The sequence below is a fragment of the Aphis gossypii genome, chromosome 1 (assembly GCF_020184175.1).
Source record: "Aphis gossypii isolate Hap1 chromosome 1, ASM2018417v2, whole genome shotgun sequence".
In the NCBI taxonomy this organism is placed as follows: Eukaryota; Metazoa; Arthropoda; class Insecta; order Hemiptera; family Aphididae; genus Aphis; species Aphis gossypii.
Genome location: NC_065530.1, coordinates 75,719,904 through 75,738,823, shown reverse-complemented (window position 1 = coordinate 75,738,823; position 18,920 = coordinate 75,719,904). Strand labels below are relative to the sequence as shown.

The 18,920-nt window shown below is 28.2% G+C and overlaps 1 protein-coding gene and 1 long non-coding RNA gene across 3 annotated transcripts in view; one reads left to right on the top strand and one right to left on the bottom strand.

The window, feature by feature from the left end:
• The first annotated feature begins 790 nt into the window (after positions 1-790).
• Positions 791-3,406, top strand: LOC114123902 (uncharacterized). Of its 2 annotated transcripts, none has more exons than XR_007603035.1 (4): positions 791-935; positions 2,224-2,450; positions 2,577-2,687; positions 2,770-3,406. It is a non-coding gene; the product is annotated as an uncharacterized LOC114123902 (long non-coding RNA). The 2 variants fall into 2 exon arrangements; XR_007603034.1 differs by having other exon boundaries at positions 791-959.
• Positions 3,407-8,467: 5,061 nt separating this feature from the next.
• The window catches only part of LOC114123894 (two pore potassium channel protein sup-9-like), a 71,826-nt gene continuing 61,373 nt past the window's right edge, over positions 8,468-18,920 (bottom strand). The window contains exon 6 of the mRNA XM_050198915.1: positions 8,468-13,763. Within this exon, the coding sequence (XP_050054872.1) occupies positions 13,272-13,763 (492 nt within the window). The 3' untranslated portion in view covers positions 8,468-13,271. The remainder of the gene's footprint in view (positions 13,764-18,920) is intronic.

The following is an 18,920-nucleotide window of genomic DNA, read 5'->3' as shown; positions in this document are numbered from 1 at the left end:
ACACTTTGATTAATATAATGTTGTTTCTTTGTTTAGAATAATTTTTTGTCATAATTAATGATTTTTCATTTCTTTTACATTCAAATAATGAAAATTATAAATTTTATGTTTTATTTGTATTTACCTTAAGATATTTTCTTTTTTTTGTGTTATTAATGCTATTTTTTCTTTGTGCACAAGTAATTAATTATGTTTGCTTGTCTATTAAATTTAAGTACTTTAAACTAATATTAATAACATATTCAAACTAAAAATTAAATCATCACTTGTATTCTATATTTAATAACTATGTGATGAGATCATTTAATTTTATTCCATAAGGTTATTTAAACCATAAATAAATTGTTAAATTTAAATTTAAAAAAAAATAATAATTAATAATTAATAATTTTATTATTCATAACGTGGCGACTTCAAAAATACTTTTCTGAATGATGCTTTGTATAATAAAAAAAGGAATTTGTTATTGTTGTTGAGAAAAAAAAATTATTTTTAATTTATTAGTTTATTTATTTCTATTATGTAGTGATACTCAGATATTTCTTACTAGGGAGTGTTTTTTATTGTTAAAAAACTGTTGATTTACCTTAAAGTTTAAATATTTCTTGTGTTGTTATTAATTATTATAATTTAATTTGTTTTTATTAAGTTTGCTAGAACAGAACTGATTTTTATTTTTATAATATTGTTTTAAAATGATATTACTAGGATATTTTTACCTTGTATTATATTTTGATACCAATTATAAGTATTTAATTCAATTATTTTTATTTTTAGATCTATATGAACTTTTAATTGACAGTTCTGTGAATGTAAATAATTTTATCTAATAATTTTATAATATGGCTTTAGAGTAAAGGTATATGTAAAAATGGAAAATGATGTTTTGATTTGAATTTATACTATAATATTTGTTTACAATTTATTGAACAGAAGTGAGCACACTTGTCACAGGATATGTTTGTATTTTATAATTATTATGTTACATAATATAATTATTTATTATTACTTAATAGGTTATAAGTAATATGAATGTTTGATTAAATGTATTTGTATTTTATAAGTATAATATAATTAATTTTAGTGTAGTAAAAATTGAGTATTTTTCCTATTTATTTCCTTTAATACATTATGGTTAATAGTTAAAAATAATAAATTGGAATTTTTTTTTTTTAAATTTAAAACAAACATTCTGTTTAATGAAGATTGGATGTTAAATACAATTTGAAAATTAGTTAATTGTTGTTATTAAACATGCTATACAAATTCATTTTATCAAAATAAAACTAACTTCTGTTGCATGATGTTGACTTGGTATTACAACAATATGACGCATATCTATAGCTTTAATCTTTACAGTGATGTCAAAGTCCCTAAACATTTTTATTGCAAATTTGTCTGAATGGGTTAAAACAGAATGTGTTTTATATTAGATAAACCAGTGTGGCAGTGTACTATGTATCAGTGCACATTTGAGTGATTTGACACCTAATATAAAGTATAAAAACACCATATTAGGTATTATGATTATATAATATTTTCTTGGTTCTGTTATAATGTACCTATTATTCATTTTGTATGGGTACCGACTCAATACATATATTGTAGTGGCATTAGAAACAGTGTCACTGATTTTTGTGTGATCGCTATGTATTTGATCTTAGTTTTAGTACTGATGCCAATCGGCAATTAGTATTTCAGCATAGTCTGTACACATTATTGTTAGTTTTTTAATATTTCGAAACTAAAAGTTCTAATCAAGTGTAAAAATGGAAATTTTAAATGAAGTATTTCTCTTGTCATATAGATAGGTACAAATTTTACAAAAATATTTCCAAGAATGTGATTACCTACTGACTATTGATTAAATCAATGTGACCATTGTGACCACTGTACAGGCATAAAATATCGTTTGGTCAGTGACAAAAAAAAAATGTACCGATCCCTATTCTCTACCTGGCCGGCGCCAACATTGAAATTCATATCCTCACGAGCCTTCTAAAGGTAGGTAGTCTTGACCCTTCACGTCTCTTAGGTTATCTCGACCCTTAGTCGCTGTTTGTGTGATTACTGATTTTCACAGTTCCACGAAACTTTTTGTTTGTTCAATGACCAAATGCTTCGTAATATTTTTTTAAAATTTTAAAATTTAGTGTTGTAATACAGAATTTAAATAAATAGTTTATAAATAACGGAAATGCGTTGCTCTGTACCATATTGCAGAAGTGAAGCAAGTACTCGCGGAGATATTAGCTTTTTCCAATATCCAAAACCAGAAGACGATCTTCTTGCATTATGGATAAGAAATTGTGGTACAGAACATCTGGCCGAAAAACTATTAAAAAAAAATCATCTTAAAGTTTGTAGCAATCATTTTACAGATTCTATGTTTTTGAACTCTGCAACCAAAAACCGTCTGGTTTGGAATGCTATTCCAACAGTATTTAATGGTAATTAAGTAGTAAAATTATTAAAGCATGTTTAAAAAATAATTTAAATAATTTTAAAAACTAATTTTTATTATAATAAACTTATTCTTGGATTATGTAATTACATTTTTTAATTAAAATTTTTAGATGAAATTATGTCCGAAAGATTAAGATTGGCCGAATCACAGTTAAAAAGACATATAGCCCCACAATATTTTGATGATAGTTAAAAAGAACTATTGAAGTCAATAATTCAAGGTAGGTACTGAAGAATTATCAAGTCATTTAGGCTACATTTGGGATTCATGAATATTTTCAATGTTTTAAATAAATCTTGTAGCTCAACCATAACTACTGATTCTTCAAACCAAACACCTGGATACTTATTGGCAAATACATCAAACAAACTCCTCCCCACCATTTTTTAAAATCAACAAGAATTATGTTGTTTTCAACAAAATTTAAAATTCAACAATTGGAAAAAAAAGAACAGTTAATATCATTTAAAAAAAAAAAACAATAAATGCAATTTAAGAGCAGCCCCAAAATTAACATATTCTTACATTTTCCCTAGACCGTTTAAGAAAATGAAAGTTTTCATGGCTGTGTAAGTATTTAGTCAAAGTGTAGCAGAATATGTTAAGACTATGTAAAAACACAAACAAATTTAAATCTTTCATTTTTGTATGAAAATGCTGAAAAATCAATGTTTAGAAATTTAAATATGCCTCATAAACATTTTTACAACTATATTTATATTTAGAATCTGAATTTATAAATAGTTTTCCTATTGTGTCTGAAATTGGAACTTGTTAAAAAGTAGGAAGGCAATTAACCAATAAAAATGCTTATTATTGATTATGAACATCATAACATCTGAACATTCGTGTCTCGGCTTTGATAAATATTACCTAGGTACTTAAGTTTTTTTTTGCTTTATCTTTAAAGAGATTTAGTATCTGAAAAAAAAAATTAAAAACAGAAAGTTAGCAATTTTACAGAATTTGTATATCAATATTGTTATTTTATAATTATATATTGTAATTTACTAAATTTTCTAATTATTTTTTATATACTTATTATTGTAACTAAATAAAAAATATATTTTATATACATACATATATAATTTTATATTAAAATTTAATCAGTAATATGTACTATTTATTAATTAAATTGTATGATACTAAATTTGTTGTAAATAAGCTATACTTAAGTTATGGAAAAAATTATGTTCTTTACAATCATTTAGAATACCTACGTATCATAAAGATTTATCTAGATTTTCAACCTTATATATGTAACTTTTATGTTTTAATATATATTTACGTTTGTAAATTCAAGTTTATAAAGTAAAGTTAAAACCATAGACTATCTGCATTAAACGTTTGTGTTAAGTAATAATAACATTAATAACTATCGCCATTCATTGTTTCACATGTCTTGAGCTAGTAAGATCATGATAAAATAGGTAAAAAAAATCTATTTTGTCATGCTTATTACAATTAATGATAATTATTAAACGGAAGTAAATTTAAGTATACAATACTATTGTATAACATCTGATACTAATTAAGATAAATGTATGCATGCATTTGGTTGCACCAAAGCAGGAAGTCTTATTTTTTTCCTCGTTTTCATACAAGTATGATCTATCTGTTTTCATATTGTCTGATGTTCTTCCATTATATCTATATAGATTATTTAATGATGTTATAATATTAATATAATTATGTTAGCAATTTATATTAAATACATGCTTTTGCTTAAAGTCAATTATTTTTAGATAACTTATTGATTACAGTTATTAAATTTATTTAATTTAAAGAATGTTATAGCAATTGTAAAATTATTATCAACCATTGATACATTAAAAAATTATCCTTTTGGTAAAGTAATGAAGTCAATTTAACTTGGTACTAAAGTACAAAAATAATTCTTCTTTTAATATAACTTCATTACACTATCAATGTATTTTGTAACCTAAGAATCAATCAATTTCTAAGTTTGTGTTTGTTTGTACTTGTAATAGCTTTTTAAAGCTGTAATTATAGAAAACTATAAGACAAATCATTAAAATATAAGTTCGTTATGCATTCATATTCTTCAGGTACTTTTTTTTTATTAATAAGCAATAGGTAGTTATGGTCATGAGTGACTACACTGTTTAACGTTATACCTATCTATTACCTTATAAGAGTTTAAAATACCTACGTATACAACCATTTATTTACATTTAAGAGAACTTAATGTATTTACTAAGATAGCTAACTTTCTTATGATCAGTATTAATAATAAAGTTGGTTGGTTGGTTTTAAGTCTTTGTTTTTTTCTTATGTAAGAAATATACTAAATTCTAAGTATAACAATTGAATTAAGATGTTTAAATACTCATAGTGCATTTATTGTTGCTACTACAAACTCCCAAGTATTTATTATATAGCTGTTTTTAAAATGCTTGGCACTCAACTCTAGAGAGACTGGTTAGTTGTATCTTAAATAGGGATGTCAAATTTTGTTTTGGAATTTTCATGACACCCATTGACATAGCATTTATTTGACACCAAAATGATTTTTATTAAATACTCAAATAAAAAACTAGATTTAAGAAATAAAAGAACTATGAAATATCTTTTATTATCAAAATAATAAACATAAAATATGTTTACATAGAATATAGGAATTAGGAAGATGATACTAAAAACAAACTTAACAAATATATTTATTATTTGTATTTGATAATTATAAATTCTATATTTATATAATTAATACTTTTATAAAAATTTTAAAGCCCATCTAAAATGTCAGTTAGAAAATGTTTACAAAATTGGGTACTGGGTAGTTTGTTGATGTTAACGCTTGGTGTGTTAGTAGCTTTTCTTCTATTGTTGATCAGCTGTTTGAAACCAGAAAGTTCGTTCAACACTTTTGTTATTTTTATGCATAGGGTCATTGAGTGACCAATATATCTTAAATTGTGGTAATAACTTTGTACATTTCAACTCTATAAATAGGTACTCAAGGAATGTAGACAATTTTAAAATTATTTTTTAAAATATCCTAATTTTAATCGTTGGTTATAAACTTAAATATTGAACATTGAACTAAACTCTATTTAATTAACAACTTAATTTTGTTGAGAAGTATGTGCTCTATATTATCAACACGATTAAATTTTTTGAATTTAGAGCTATTTTTTTAAAAAGACAGTCAACCCAGATATCGAAGGTGGGGTAAAAACACTTCCTTAACATCAGACCTATACTTATGCAATTAAAACAATTTCCAGCTTTCCACTAATTAATTCCGTATTCAAACTTAAATTTTCTTGGCCTATAATGTATATTCGGGTGTTCAAACCATAAAGAATTTGAACTAAGCATGGCGTGCTCATAACCATTATAATTCTGATAAACATAGGTTAATAATTTTGAAACTATAAAAAGGAACACAGATCTTAAGATTCTAGGATATTCCTGAGATCAGGGGTTCTCAAACTGTGGGACGCGATTATATTTTTGGTAGGCCGTGCTATATTTTTATATTAAAAATAAAAAAAAAAATTATATATTGATAAAATCTATTTTTATATATGTATATATTTTGTTGTAAGCAACTGATTCACTAAAAAAGGTCATTCATTGACATTATGGGTCGCTAAATTTAAAAAAATTCCTAAAAAGGGCAATAAAAAGTTTTGGAACCCCTGCCTTAGAATTTAGATTATTATTTAATTTCATAAAACATTATCGACAGACAATGCAAAATCGTTATTATTCTTACATAACAAAAAATATTTAGGTATAATAGCCTAATATCAAGTATTCATGTCAGCCACTTATAGGGTTAAACAACTATAATTACGGAATACAACTATTTAAAAAAAATATGTAAAAAATGATTAAATTATCACGTGATATTAATGGTAAAGATATAAAATTATTCTGATTCCGGTTAATTAAGGTATTTTGAAAAAATAAAAAATAAAAATCATTCAGGTATGTGAGTTTCATTTTTTTATATGATTTTAGCGATGTTACATAGGTTCCGGTTAATTCTGGTTCAAAGCCCCCGTATTTAGTGCTAGTAATACAACTGAAACAAAACTGCAAATTTATGACACAGCGAATAACAGGAGGTTGTGAGCTTACTGATTACTGAAGTGGGCTACTGTTAAATTTTAAACAGTGCGGCAATAATAATATTATTATGGTATTTTTTATCTAACGAATGTCAATCATAAAAATTACGGGTATCGTATAAGCAACTCAATGTACAACGCTAATTTTTCGGTGCTGGTATCAACTGAAAATTAAAATTATATACCAGGGTCCCATGAAACACACGTCACGGTTGACGGCGCACGTATTAAATGCTACTCAGGAGGTGTACGGTTAATTGCCTATCTTAAACCCATCGAGGTTCCTTTGCCATCTGTCACACGCAATGCAATTCAGTGACGTACTTAAAGGTATTTGACAAAGGAGAGAAATGTCACGGTTTGGAATTTTTTTTGGGTACAATAAGATTTTTAAAGAAGGGTAATTGTGTTATGGGTACCTTCTTACTTTTCATCGTAAAATATCTATCACTAAATAATTATAAAAAGTATTCTTAAAGACAATTACAAATCTTATTTTCGTCAAACAATAAACATTGATTTTTTTTTTAAATTTCTCCGTGGCTAAATCTAAAAATAAATTCATTACCACCGAGTAACAGTTCGTTGGGTTTTCATTTCACAAGTAAATGGATTTAATTGCCTCTATTATCTGAAATACGATGTGGAGTGGACGCGTGGAAAGTTATTAAAAAATAACCTTTGCTGCAGACAGTAATACAATTTTTTTTTTTTTTTATTCGGAAAAGCTGTAAAAAATGGTAAAAGTGATAGCACTAAATTGGTATAGTAAAGACTTAGAATCTGGCAACAATTATATAATTTAATTTAGAACGAAAGCTTAAGATTTTTCAGAAAAATAAAAATTGTCAATTGGCAGTTTTCTATAAGAAATAACAATAACTGTACGACGTCTCCAAATGTTGAAATAGCATTGAAACTTTTTGTTTCAATATCATGCTTCGGCATTTGTGGGAAATATCTATTTCCTTTCTAAAGAAAACGAAGAACTTTCTAAGAACAATAGAACGTTCCTGCTTTACATAATGAAAATATATCATCGTTAGCACTTATGGTCTTACAAAATATTATACGATAAAATACATTAATAATGTAATTAATACATTATTAATGAATTCGCAACAAAATAATATAAGCTACTTTAAAAAAAAAAAATTGTTATTGTATTAAAAATAATATATAAGATAATTTATAGAAAATATTTTAATTATTGTTTAATATTTTAGTGTAAGGTAAATGTGTAGTAAAGGGTAACTAAATAAAATCGTCGTCGTGTGGAAAATTTGTTACAACTGCTAAAATACACTACACCTACATGCGATGCATGTTTTATTGTACCCTGGTACAATATATCAATTTTTGTACTATCAACATCATTAATATAATATATGTTTTGGTTGCCTACCTAATACCCCTTGTGGTAATTTTTACGTTTTAAAATTTTTAAAAACTTTTATTTATTTACTACGTCATGTCTGTAATACCATTTAAACGATATTATAATATTTACCAAAATGAATATTATTACAACCAATATACAAAAACATAATAATTAAATTACAATAGGTATTATTAGGTATCAGTGTTATAGAAAATTCGAACTCTATATTTGTAATGCGAAATCGTTTGGTATCGTCAACACTTCAATATGAAGTGGTGTAGATATTTGATAATTGACAACGTTTTGATGATTTGTCTGTGGATTGGAAATGTTGAATAGTTAAGTTTAAGTATATGGCTATCAGGATTTTTTAAAACATATTATACGTTAATTAATATAATAATACCCATTTAGAGTATAGAAAAAATGACGTTGTTATTACAGGACCACAAAAATATAAATAATATATGTACAATATAATTTAAGTATCTTGACAAATCAATGATAGTAGTAAAAAAATGTGTTCATTCGTTTTTATTTAGTTGGTATAAATATTTGATAATTTTATTCGGCATGATGACACATACGAATAATCTTGTTCACAATTTTTAAGCCCATAAATGTTAGTTTCCGATAATAATAATTAATTTTTTACATTGTTTTGATTATTTTAAAAAATATAAAAAAAATCAAAAATAAATTAAACATTTTTTGTTTATAATAATAATAATAATGAATAATGTTCAAATGTATACAATTGCATTCGTACAATAAACAATCTATACAAATACATTTATTTATCAGTATAGCGACAGTATTATATAACTTATAGCTTACACATTTCAATAAGTATTTATTTAAAGCGTTAATTGAGGTGCAAGGCCGTGGGCAATGGCCCACACTGCCCATGCCTAGCGTCGCCACTGGGGGGAAATGCTCACCTTGCCTCCCCAAATGACGTCACTAACCGTAAAACATAAATTCAATGAAATCGGTTCAAATAATAATAGACAAAGCGAAAAGCAGTGAATGATATTTTTTAAAAGACCTCGACAAATAATTTTTAATAAAATTCAAAATAATATAACGAACTTTACGGTGAATGACGTTTCAGCTATTCCTGAATAACTCTAAATAGTTTCCAAACTATATTTTAAATACGTAGGTAGAAATAAATTTAGTGGAAATGAAAATCAAACCTTTATCATTTTGACGGAAACAAAAATCAAGTTCTTTTGTCCGAAACGACAATGTTCACAATTGATAGGTACATCTGATATTAAACCTTCAATGTAATGTAAAAAATACAAAAAATTATCATTGTTACCATATTGATCACAACGTATAAAAATATAGAGGATTATAATCAATTATAGACAGATCTCATTAATATAGTATAGAATATAGATCATCTATGTTGGAGTTAGCCATTGTAATGTTTTAAATTAAATCCTCGAAATATAAATTATTTTCCTATTCCATCTAAAAAGTTACTTTAAACCTATATATTACTACGCAAAATAGGTACTATTAAGTATTAATATTTATATACTATTATGATACTGTGGCGTTTGGAAAACATATTATCCTTAGACCTTAGTACACAAATGATATATTTTAAAAATAGGAATTTAATTTGAAAAAACAAAACTTCATTGGAATAGAAACATTCGCTATTTTTTAAATTTGCAGAGCCATTTAGTTTTCCTTTGACTCCTTACACCTGTTTTCTGGTGTTAGAGGGGATTTCTCTTACATTCCTTCACTAAATGCTGTGTATGATAATACTTCTATAGTATAATCCTACACTATACATCAAGGGTCGCTAAAGGGCGGCTCGCGGACAAATTTTATCCTGATCATTAATAAGGAAAAAAATTAATTATTACTTACAATTTTTAAACGGTGTACCCTAATTAGTTCCGAAACGTCTGAATTGGTCCTGTTTGTTATAAAGGGTATTTAAAAATTGGTTCCAGGGTTAAGGCATTTTCAATTTTCATGCAGTCTTTTCAAATAATACAATGTTAATAATATAAAATATTTGTGGCCCACGAAAAATTTCCAGATTCTTAATGTGACCTTTTTAAAGTATTAATTGGTGACCTCTGCTATATATATTGTTGAGCTCACACTAGTTGACTCGTTTAGTCCAAAAGGTCAATAATTTTTATACGAATTGCTTCCCAACGTACCCTAAATTTTATCGTAAACGAAAAGGGTTTAGTGCTAGATCCAAACATAGGTTCCAAACATTGTAATTTTAAAGCCGTAATTTATATCATTAAAATTCTGAACGCTGTGATGAATATATTTATTTTACAATGATTTGTATTTTAATACGATTATAATTTTATTTCTTACTTTTACGGAAATAATAATCTACCGAATACTTTAAGTTAAATCAAAAGTTCCCGAGTTAATAAATTGTTTTTATCAAGGATAATAATAGTCATATTATTACATTCAACCAATATCTCGTGAGTTCATCGGTGGCTACGATAACAAAAAACTTGTGTTTAAATGTGTATAGAAACTCCGAACCACTTGTATGTCTGTTTAGGCGTCGTCGATATAAAGGGAAGTTTCGACTAAATACGTTCTCTAAGGGCTAATTCCACCTCTCTTCTTGTGCTGTTTGGAGTCAGTGTTACTAGAGAGCTAGATTAGATGAGCGTCTCTTTTTTCACATTTGTATTGCGTTATTATTTTGTTAGACGCATAACGAACATATTCTTTTGTATCGATTTGATTGATTTTTATCAACAGGTAATTATATTTTGTCGTTCGATTATTGGCGAAGACGGAAAAGTTTTTGCAGTTTTATTCTTAAAATTGTATTGAACTACTGTTAATTGTTTCTAAAGCTATTAAACAATAGCGTATTTATTTATGTAGTATATGGTTTAATTTTAATTATACGAGTATGTATCGCATAATACATATTAGTCCTTTACGATTATTTTTAATTAAATTATTATAGTAAAAATCTACGACTAAACTTGAAACATACACTATAGTTGTTCTAATTGCCTTTTTTTGTAGTTAATTTAATTTTGAGGTCATTAAAATATAAATTATCTTTTTCCCCACCCAGTGAAAAATATATATTCTAGGCAGACAAATCATCTCCGTTCAGAATTGTTTTTCGAATAGAATGATACCTATCATTGCATTCAAATAATATAACACACCAATTTTAGTGATCAACTGGCTACTCTATATTCGAGGTTTACTCAATACCTACTGTACAGCAGAGCGTTACCCACTTGACCACCTTTTTGTTTTATTTGATATTTGATATGAATATATCTACTATACGACTAAACATTTAAATAATATAATTTTTTGTGTAATGATAAGGTATAGTGCAAATCAGACCTGAGCCAGTCTATAGTAAATTATTTACGTGATCGAGTAACGATTAATTGATTCTTAGCACTTTTTCTCGTTTATTTTGTTTGACTTATGGATATATGACTTATTGATTTATTATTTTTATTGTTGTGTAATTTTTGTATAAATGTGGTATATTATACCTAATTTTGACATTTTTAATAACAATAAAAAATAAAAAAAATTGGATTATCATTACATAAAAAATGTTTATTATATTATATTAAGTATATTTTGTTATTTTTATAAATTCATCTACGAGTATTTATGTGCAATTTTTTAGTGAAGTTTATGAACCACTACTTGATTCTATACAGTAGGCATCTAGCACAAAAATTCTTGGAAAGCAACTCATATATAATTATGAACTACTTGGTCGTCGGAGGCAACTATTGTGTAATGTGTATTGACCTTTTTATTTACGATAAGGCAATTCATATATTTTAGGAAGCAATAACTAGTTTTCACCGATATTTTTAAACTTATTTTCCAAAGAAACAATCTATGTGGTCTATTGGTTAAAATGCATATCTATTGGTATTCTCCAAAAAAATGAAGTAAAGATACTTGTATGTACGTAATTATAAAATATCTATTGATTTATAGAAAATAAAACAATCCCAATATTTTTTTTTTAATTTGTGTTTTAGGTTTTTATTTAAAAACAATAGATTTTTAGCTAATTATATTATAATAAAATAATGTAAAAATGTATATACAACATTTGAATACGAGCTATATATTATAGTTATATACATCAATTTCAAAATTAATGTTTAAAACGTTTAATTTATTATAAGTAAACAAAATAATGTAACTAAATTTATTATATCATTAATAGTATTATTTATTGTTTAATATTCGAATGTCAATGGTAATTGTATTAAAAAAATTCAAAGATATAAAAAAAATGAATAACAAAATTGAAAAACGAGACCAAAATTTGAAGGAATATAATAATATGATCGCACTGACGTGTAAAGCAAAAATGTACAATATTTAAATAAATAAAAATAATAATTAAAATTATAATTATACACATATATACTATATAATAGACATATTATTATATATAATTATTTTAATTTCGGAATCGTTCGTTATATATTATTCAAAGTCGAAAAACTATTATTATTATTATTTTAACATTTTTGATTAATACGTTTATGCTAACGTGTATATTTATAACATAAAAAAAAAAAAATATAAAAAAATTAGAAAGAATAATAAAAATAACTCAAAGGACCAACAACAAAATTGTCGATACGGAATTGAGTTGCGTTTTCTATCATTTGTATGTACATAATTACGTTTTTTTTCTTCAATATTATTTGGTTTATATGTTTAATACAATATCATCATAATATTTTAATGTTCCTAATCCAATTTATTTTTGTTTTACACGTTTTCGGTGCAACGCAGACATGGCCCCTCTTTTTGTGCTGCAGCTAGGTATACATCAGAGCAACCGGCTACGATCGTTTTCGATCGTTCGATGACGATTTTCGCGTCGTTTATTCGTTTCTCGATTTCGCTCTTCGATTACGTGGCTGTCGCGGGTCATTATTGTTTGTCGTCTTTCATCCGAAATCGTACGTATCGTACGACACCGTGAGAGACCACTGGCGAGTGGTATGATCGTACACACTCAATCTAACTTATTTTTAAGATATCGACATCGTACAAAATATTACTATACAATAATCGTATGACGTAGTCCTATCGCGTTGAACATAATTCATCATGTCTCCCGACGAGACCGGGGAACGGAACGGATACCGTAACCGCGGTGTCGCCGGTCGGCGAGCGGTAACTGTCCGGGCAGCTACGCAAACGGCGTGTACGGATAACCGACGCGGTCGCGGTCGCCGCCACTGCCGCCACTGCCGCCTCCACCGCCGCCGCCGCCGCCACTGGGGAACATACGTCAAATGGACGATCTGTGTTCGTTCTGCAGTTGCTGTTGCTGCTGGTGCTGCTGTTGCGTTTGAACGACGCGCTGTCTGCAGCTGTACGGATCGTTCGACGTCGAAGTGCCCACACGACCGTCGTAGAACGTGTCCAGCTGTATGTCCTGCGGCTCGCACCCGTCGTCGTCCTCGTCGTCGTCGTCGTCGCCGCTACATCCGTCGTCGCCGTCGCCACGGTCACCGCCGCTGCCGATGCCTCGTCCGGTGACGACGCCGCCGTAGATGGAGCCCGACGCGTAGGGCGGCGAATCGCCCGAACGGTATCCGTCGTTTCGGCTCCTCGACCGCGTGCACGTGCAAGTGCACACCGACGCGTTATCGGCGGGCGAAGACGAGCCCCTGCCCCGGCCCGACAAGCCCATCGCCATTGCGGTGCCCGTCGGCAGGCTGGACACGGACCCGTGCGAGGTGATCACGTCCCCTTCCAGCCGGACGGCTCCTTGGGCGGCCTGCAACAAATGGACGGAGAAAAATATTATTACAATAATATTTTATAATAATATTAAAAATAGAAAATAATAATATCGTAATAGTCGCATATTTTTTTTATGCATAATATATTATAATATCAAGTTTTCAATTTATAGCGGCGACTGCGTAAGCTCGAGAAATCTATTTAATGCACGCGTCGACGAGTCTAAAAATTGAAGATTCATATAGGTATAATGTTTGTTTTGCATATTTCATTATCATGGTCAGAAGAAATATCCACATTTTTCCACTTTTCTACAAAAACCTGTCTATATTTTAATTTTTCGTTAATTTCATAAAACAGTTTTTATTTTTGTAATATACCTACTGACAATGCAATAATATTAATAGATAATAATTCATGTATAAGAACATACTTTGGAATTTTGAAATTTTTTCGCATTATATTTTACGTTATAGTTTCTATATTTAGAGTTTTTGTGCACATTTTTTCTATTAGATCTTCTAATCCAGTATCAAGATGAACTGGATAGCAGTGGCTGGGTTAGATCATGTTTATATTATTTACCGGGCAAGTCTTAAGATGAAACGTATTACGTATTTAGTGATTTATCTTAGGACGTAGATAGACATTTTTTATTATTGTTCTAACTCAGATTCTTTAAAATTTTTAACAAACTATATCATACCAGAGTTAGAAATTGTTTTGTTTTATTGATTTCTGAGAAATATGTAAGCTTTACGCAATCTTCAAGTATAAAATAAAACCGAAAATCGGATTTCTAGAAGTCTTTGATAATAAGACAGTTGTCCCTCACTTTTTCTGAAGAAATATTATTAAAATCCGTTCAACGTATTTCTCAAATAAGGATTATCTATGGTTTTTATTTCATTTACCCGTGCGAAAAAAGCAATCGATGTAGCCGCTTTCCTAAATCCATTTTCCGCGTACAAAATCGTCTATTTTTAACGCACGGCACCGAAAATGTCTGTTGGGTTAGTTTCGGATTGATTTGTGTCTACGTCTGCAAGGCAGTACGACGTGACGGTAGAATTATTTAGTGCACAGGTGTTCATTTTTTTTATGCTTCCTCCGAATTTGTAACTCACTATGTCAATACGCATTATCATTACGACGATAAAAAATAATTTCTCTTGTTCACGATGCCGTGATATACGATCGCACGAGTGATCACCCTCCCTCCAACCGCCTTTGGACCGCTCCCTAAATATGTAATTGCGCCTACCCGACGAAAATCTCCCCAAACGGCTGTATACACGCATCGATGACCAGTGTAATTATTTAGACACTTATGTAATAATTCGATTCGCGTTTTCACATAAGAATTTATTGTTGCGTATAGACGATATAGTTAATAATATACTATAATATATATATATATATATATATTTCGTTGTACATCTCGACTTGACCGGGCTGGTAGGTATACCCTGTTATATACACAGAGGGTGGAGTTGCGTAATCCATGGTTCGTCGACTAAAACGCGCACGCCAAAGTCGATGCACAACTTCGCGTCGAGCCATCCCGCTAATTAAATGTCACACGTGACGTTCACGTGTATACAACATGCATACAAGCACACTCGCGCACACACACACACTTATATATATATATTTGTATGGTATATTATACACGACATAAAATCGGTGTACGAGTTGTGTGAAATGATGATGGATGTGAATTTCGATAAACTAAAAACCACGCTTTACTTTAATAAATTTCAGTTGGTCTACATGCGATTAAGATTTGAAAAAAAAAACAACCTTCTAATTCACTATTAAACAGTAATAACACTAATAACTTATAAGTTATCGCTATTTTTCTGTTCGTATTCAATTATTTGGTATTTTTTTTTTTTTTATTTAGAACTGAAAACAATAAACTTCTATAATATATTGTACCTATCAAAGTAAGACGGTCTAACATTTCACTTTGTACGGAGCAATAAATAGGCAAAATAGGTACATCGACGCGTAGGAAAACATTTTGAAGTATTCTACTGACTTCATACATTGGGTATTATGATAATTTTGTTCATAATATAATATTAACCTGTACGGCTGTATCTATTACTCATTACGAGTTAGGTATCTATAATGATATTAGAATTGTAAGCTAAGATCATCAGCTTAAAAGACAATTGTCAAGTGAATGCCGTTCAATAAGATTAAGGATTTTTTAATTTTCATCAATGACGAGTAAAAATAGTATAAAAAATGTATGTGTTTTAATATTTTTTACATCATAATATTATTAAATATTATTGTAATATAAAAGAAACTTTTTAAAAGTCAAAGTAATACTATATGTATAAGATATGTTATTTACAAGCTATTATAAATATTTTATAAACATTTTGTGTATCTTCGAATATTCGTTTAAGTGTTACCTACACTAAAAAAACAAAATTGGTTTTGTGTGAAAAATCGCGCATTTATCATAATTTTTTTCTCCTAATTATTTTGAAAAATACTTGAAATTTTCAATTTTTACCACTGAAAAGTGAAAAGTACCATCGAGATCCAATTACGTATTTCTATCAAAAATCGTACTTGAAATATGGTATATTGTTCATGTAGTGTGGGTTAAACGTGACTAAGCATGATAATATGGCGAATTATATGAAATTGTCTTTAAACACACACGATACACGATAATCGTAATATTATCACATATATATTTTGTGTATGCGTTATTATTATTTAATAATTATAATAATAATATGTACAGCAATTATTTCACGATATTATTAAGTCTTTCGGGCGGTCTCTGCAGTCGTAGGCCGTAAGACTTTGGGAAATTTCCCCTAAACGGAAAATCGTTTGAGGGTGTTATACCTAATAAACACGCAATAATAACAATAATAATAATTATTATTATTATCGTCTACTTCGAATCGCTTCCTAAAACCGTTTCTCGCAAGCCGCATATATAATATTATATTGTATATGTATTACCTATAATGTAATTCATACGCGTGTGGCTGTTATATATATATATATAATATGGTATACGGTACATTATCGTTTTGGGATTCTTTGAGCGGTGCGCAGCGTTATAATACGCAATACGTATTAGGTTTCATAATATAATATTATGTATTGAGACGCCATCATCACCGAACACAAGCGGCGCTTTTTCGACACCGACTCTCGTTCGTTCGTGTACAATTTTTTTCTTCTATTTCTTATATATTCTTCACATTATAATATTATATACGAGCCCCGTGCTCACGCGTGCCATACACTCAATTTATTTTCTTCCGTCGATGCTATACAACGCGTATAATAATATATATTATATTATACACATACAGTAATATAGTATAATGTAAAATGCCATAGCGCCAATGAGAAATCGCTTATATCGCCGGGGCGTCCGAATTTTCGTTCGATTGAACAACAACAACGACAACAAGCTCCCCTAGCCCAATCGGCTCCCCCCCACCCCATCAAAATCCCTGAACTATAACATTCGTGCGCACCTTATACAATATATGTATATAAAATATTATTATGATATATAACAGTGAAATGCGTGCACAACAGTGCGTGTAACGTATTACTATGATATACGACTAAATATTCTTATATAAAACCTTATAAATTAAAAAAAAGAATGGACATTTCCTCTTGTCTTGAATTGAAAAAAAATGAAATCATAATTACTGGAGTCAGAATACCTATAGAACATAAGAAATTTAACTCACTCTTTTTTTATCATTACAGAACCGGCCCCAACATGCCAATTAATGCGAGAAAACCAAGAAATCACATACTTATAAAAGAATAACCTAAATAAACCAAATCATGGTGAACTTGGTGGTAAAATTTACTTATGGAAGAAAACATGAAAATTAATATTTTTTTTTTCCATAGTATAATATTATAAGCTTAAATCAACAATTTTAAATATTTGTTAAATGTGTTATTTTGTTAAAATGAGAACTTAAAATACCTGTATTTTATAAAAAAAGTAAGTTAATAACAATCGCTTTTTAGGGTTTTAACAGATAATATTACTTTAAATTTAAAATAATATATTTGAATTACTCTTATACGAGTATAAAAATGAAATGGTTTACTGTTTGTTTCTACACATTCGATCGGTAATTTGTGATTATAATATAATACAAGGAAAGTATGAATTAGGTGTAGTAGTAATAATAAAACTGAACTCATTTCAACTGCTATAATTATCTATGATACAGTTTTAGATTTAAATCAAATAAAATATAAAATCAATAATCATGTTAACTGTTCAGGGCTCCAAAGCAAACTATTTAATATAATATGTTATATAATATATATATATATATTTTTGATTATCTGCTATTTATGTATTATATATTGTAATAATATTTTTTTCATTGTTAAAAGTAAATTTGACTTTTAGTTTTTTTTTAAGACTGAATATTTTAATGGTTTGTAATATTAATATGTTATTATATATATATATATATACAACTCAAATTATTCAACAACTGATCTTATTCACAAACGATAAAAAATTTATTTTTATTTCATAATGCTTTAACATCTGTGTAGGAATACTTATACATGCAATTATTTTTACCATGTTAACATTAAAACATATTATTTTTTCCATTGTGTAGAAACTATGTATTTTTTTTAACTGCTTTATTGTATGGCATAAGAACTTATATTCACCTAATAATATAGTTTTGAATTAATTTCATAAATGACGATGTAGTGTCTCCGTGTCGAAAAGAGGGTCGATGGGATATAATTTAATTATCTACCATCACCGATATTATAAATTGACACTTCGATACATTTCATCATTATACATAGGTATTCAATTATCGATTTTACATATAACTATATAAGGATGACAAAGTTAGGGAAAACCATAACATCGTTTTTCTATCGTTCTGTACTATATTGATATTGTACTTCAGAGGTGGTTCAAAATTATTTTATTAAAATTTGGAATAGAAATTTGAATAGCTTTTAAATAATAATAAAAAAAAGATGAGCAATAACTAATCAAATATGTCCAAGTAATCATCTCTTAAAAACACGGCGAATGTGTACTCTGTAAGCTTAATATCAAAATGGTAGACGATATTTTCAGAAAATAATCTGTCAAATAATGAATTACCGTTGTCGGTCCCAATAAACTCAAATT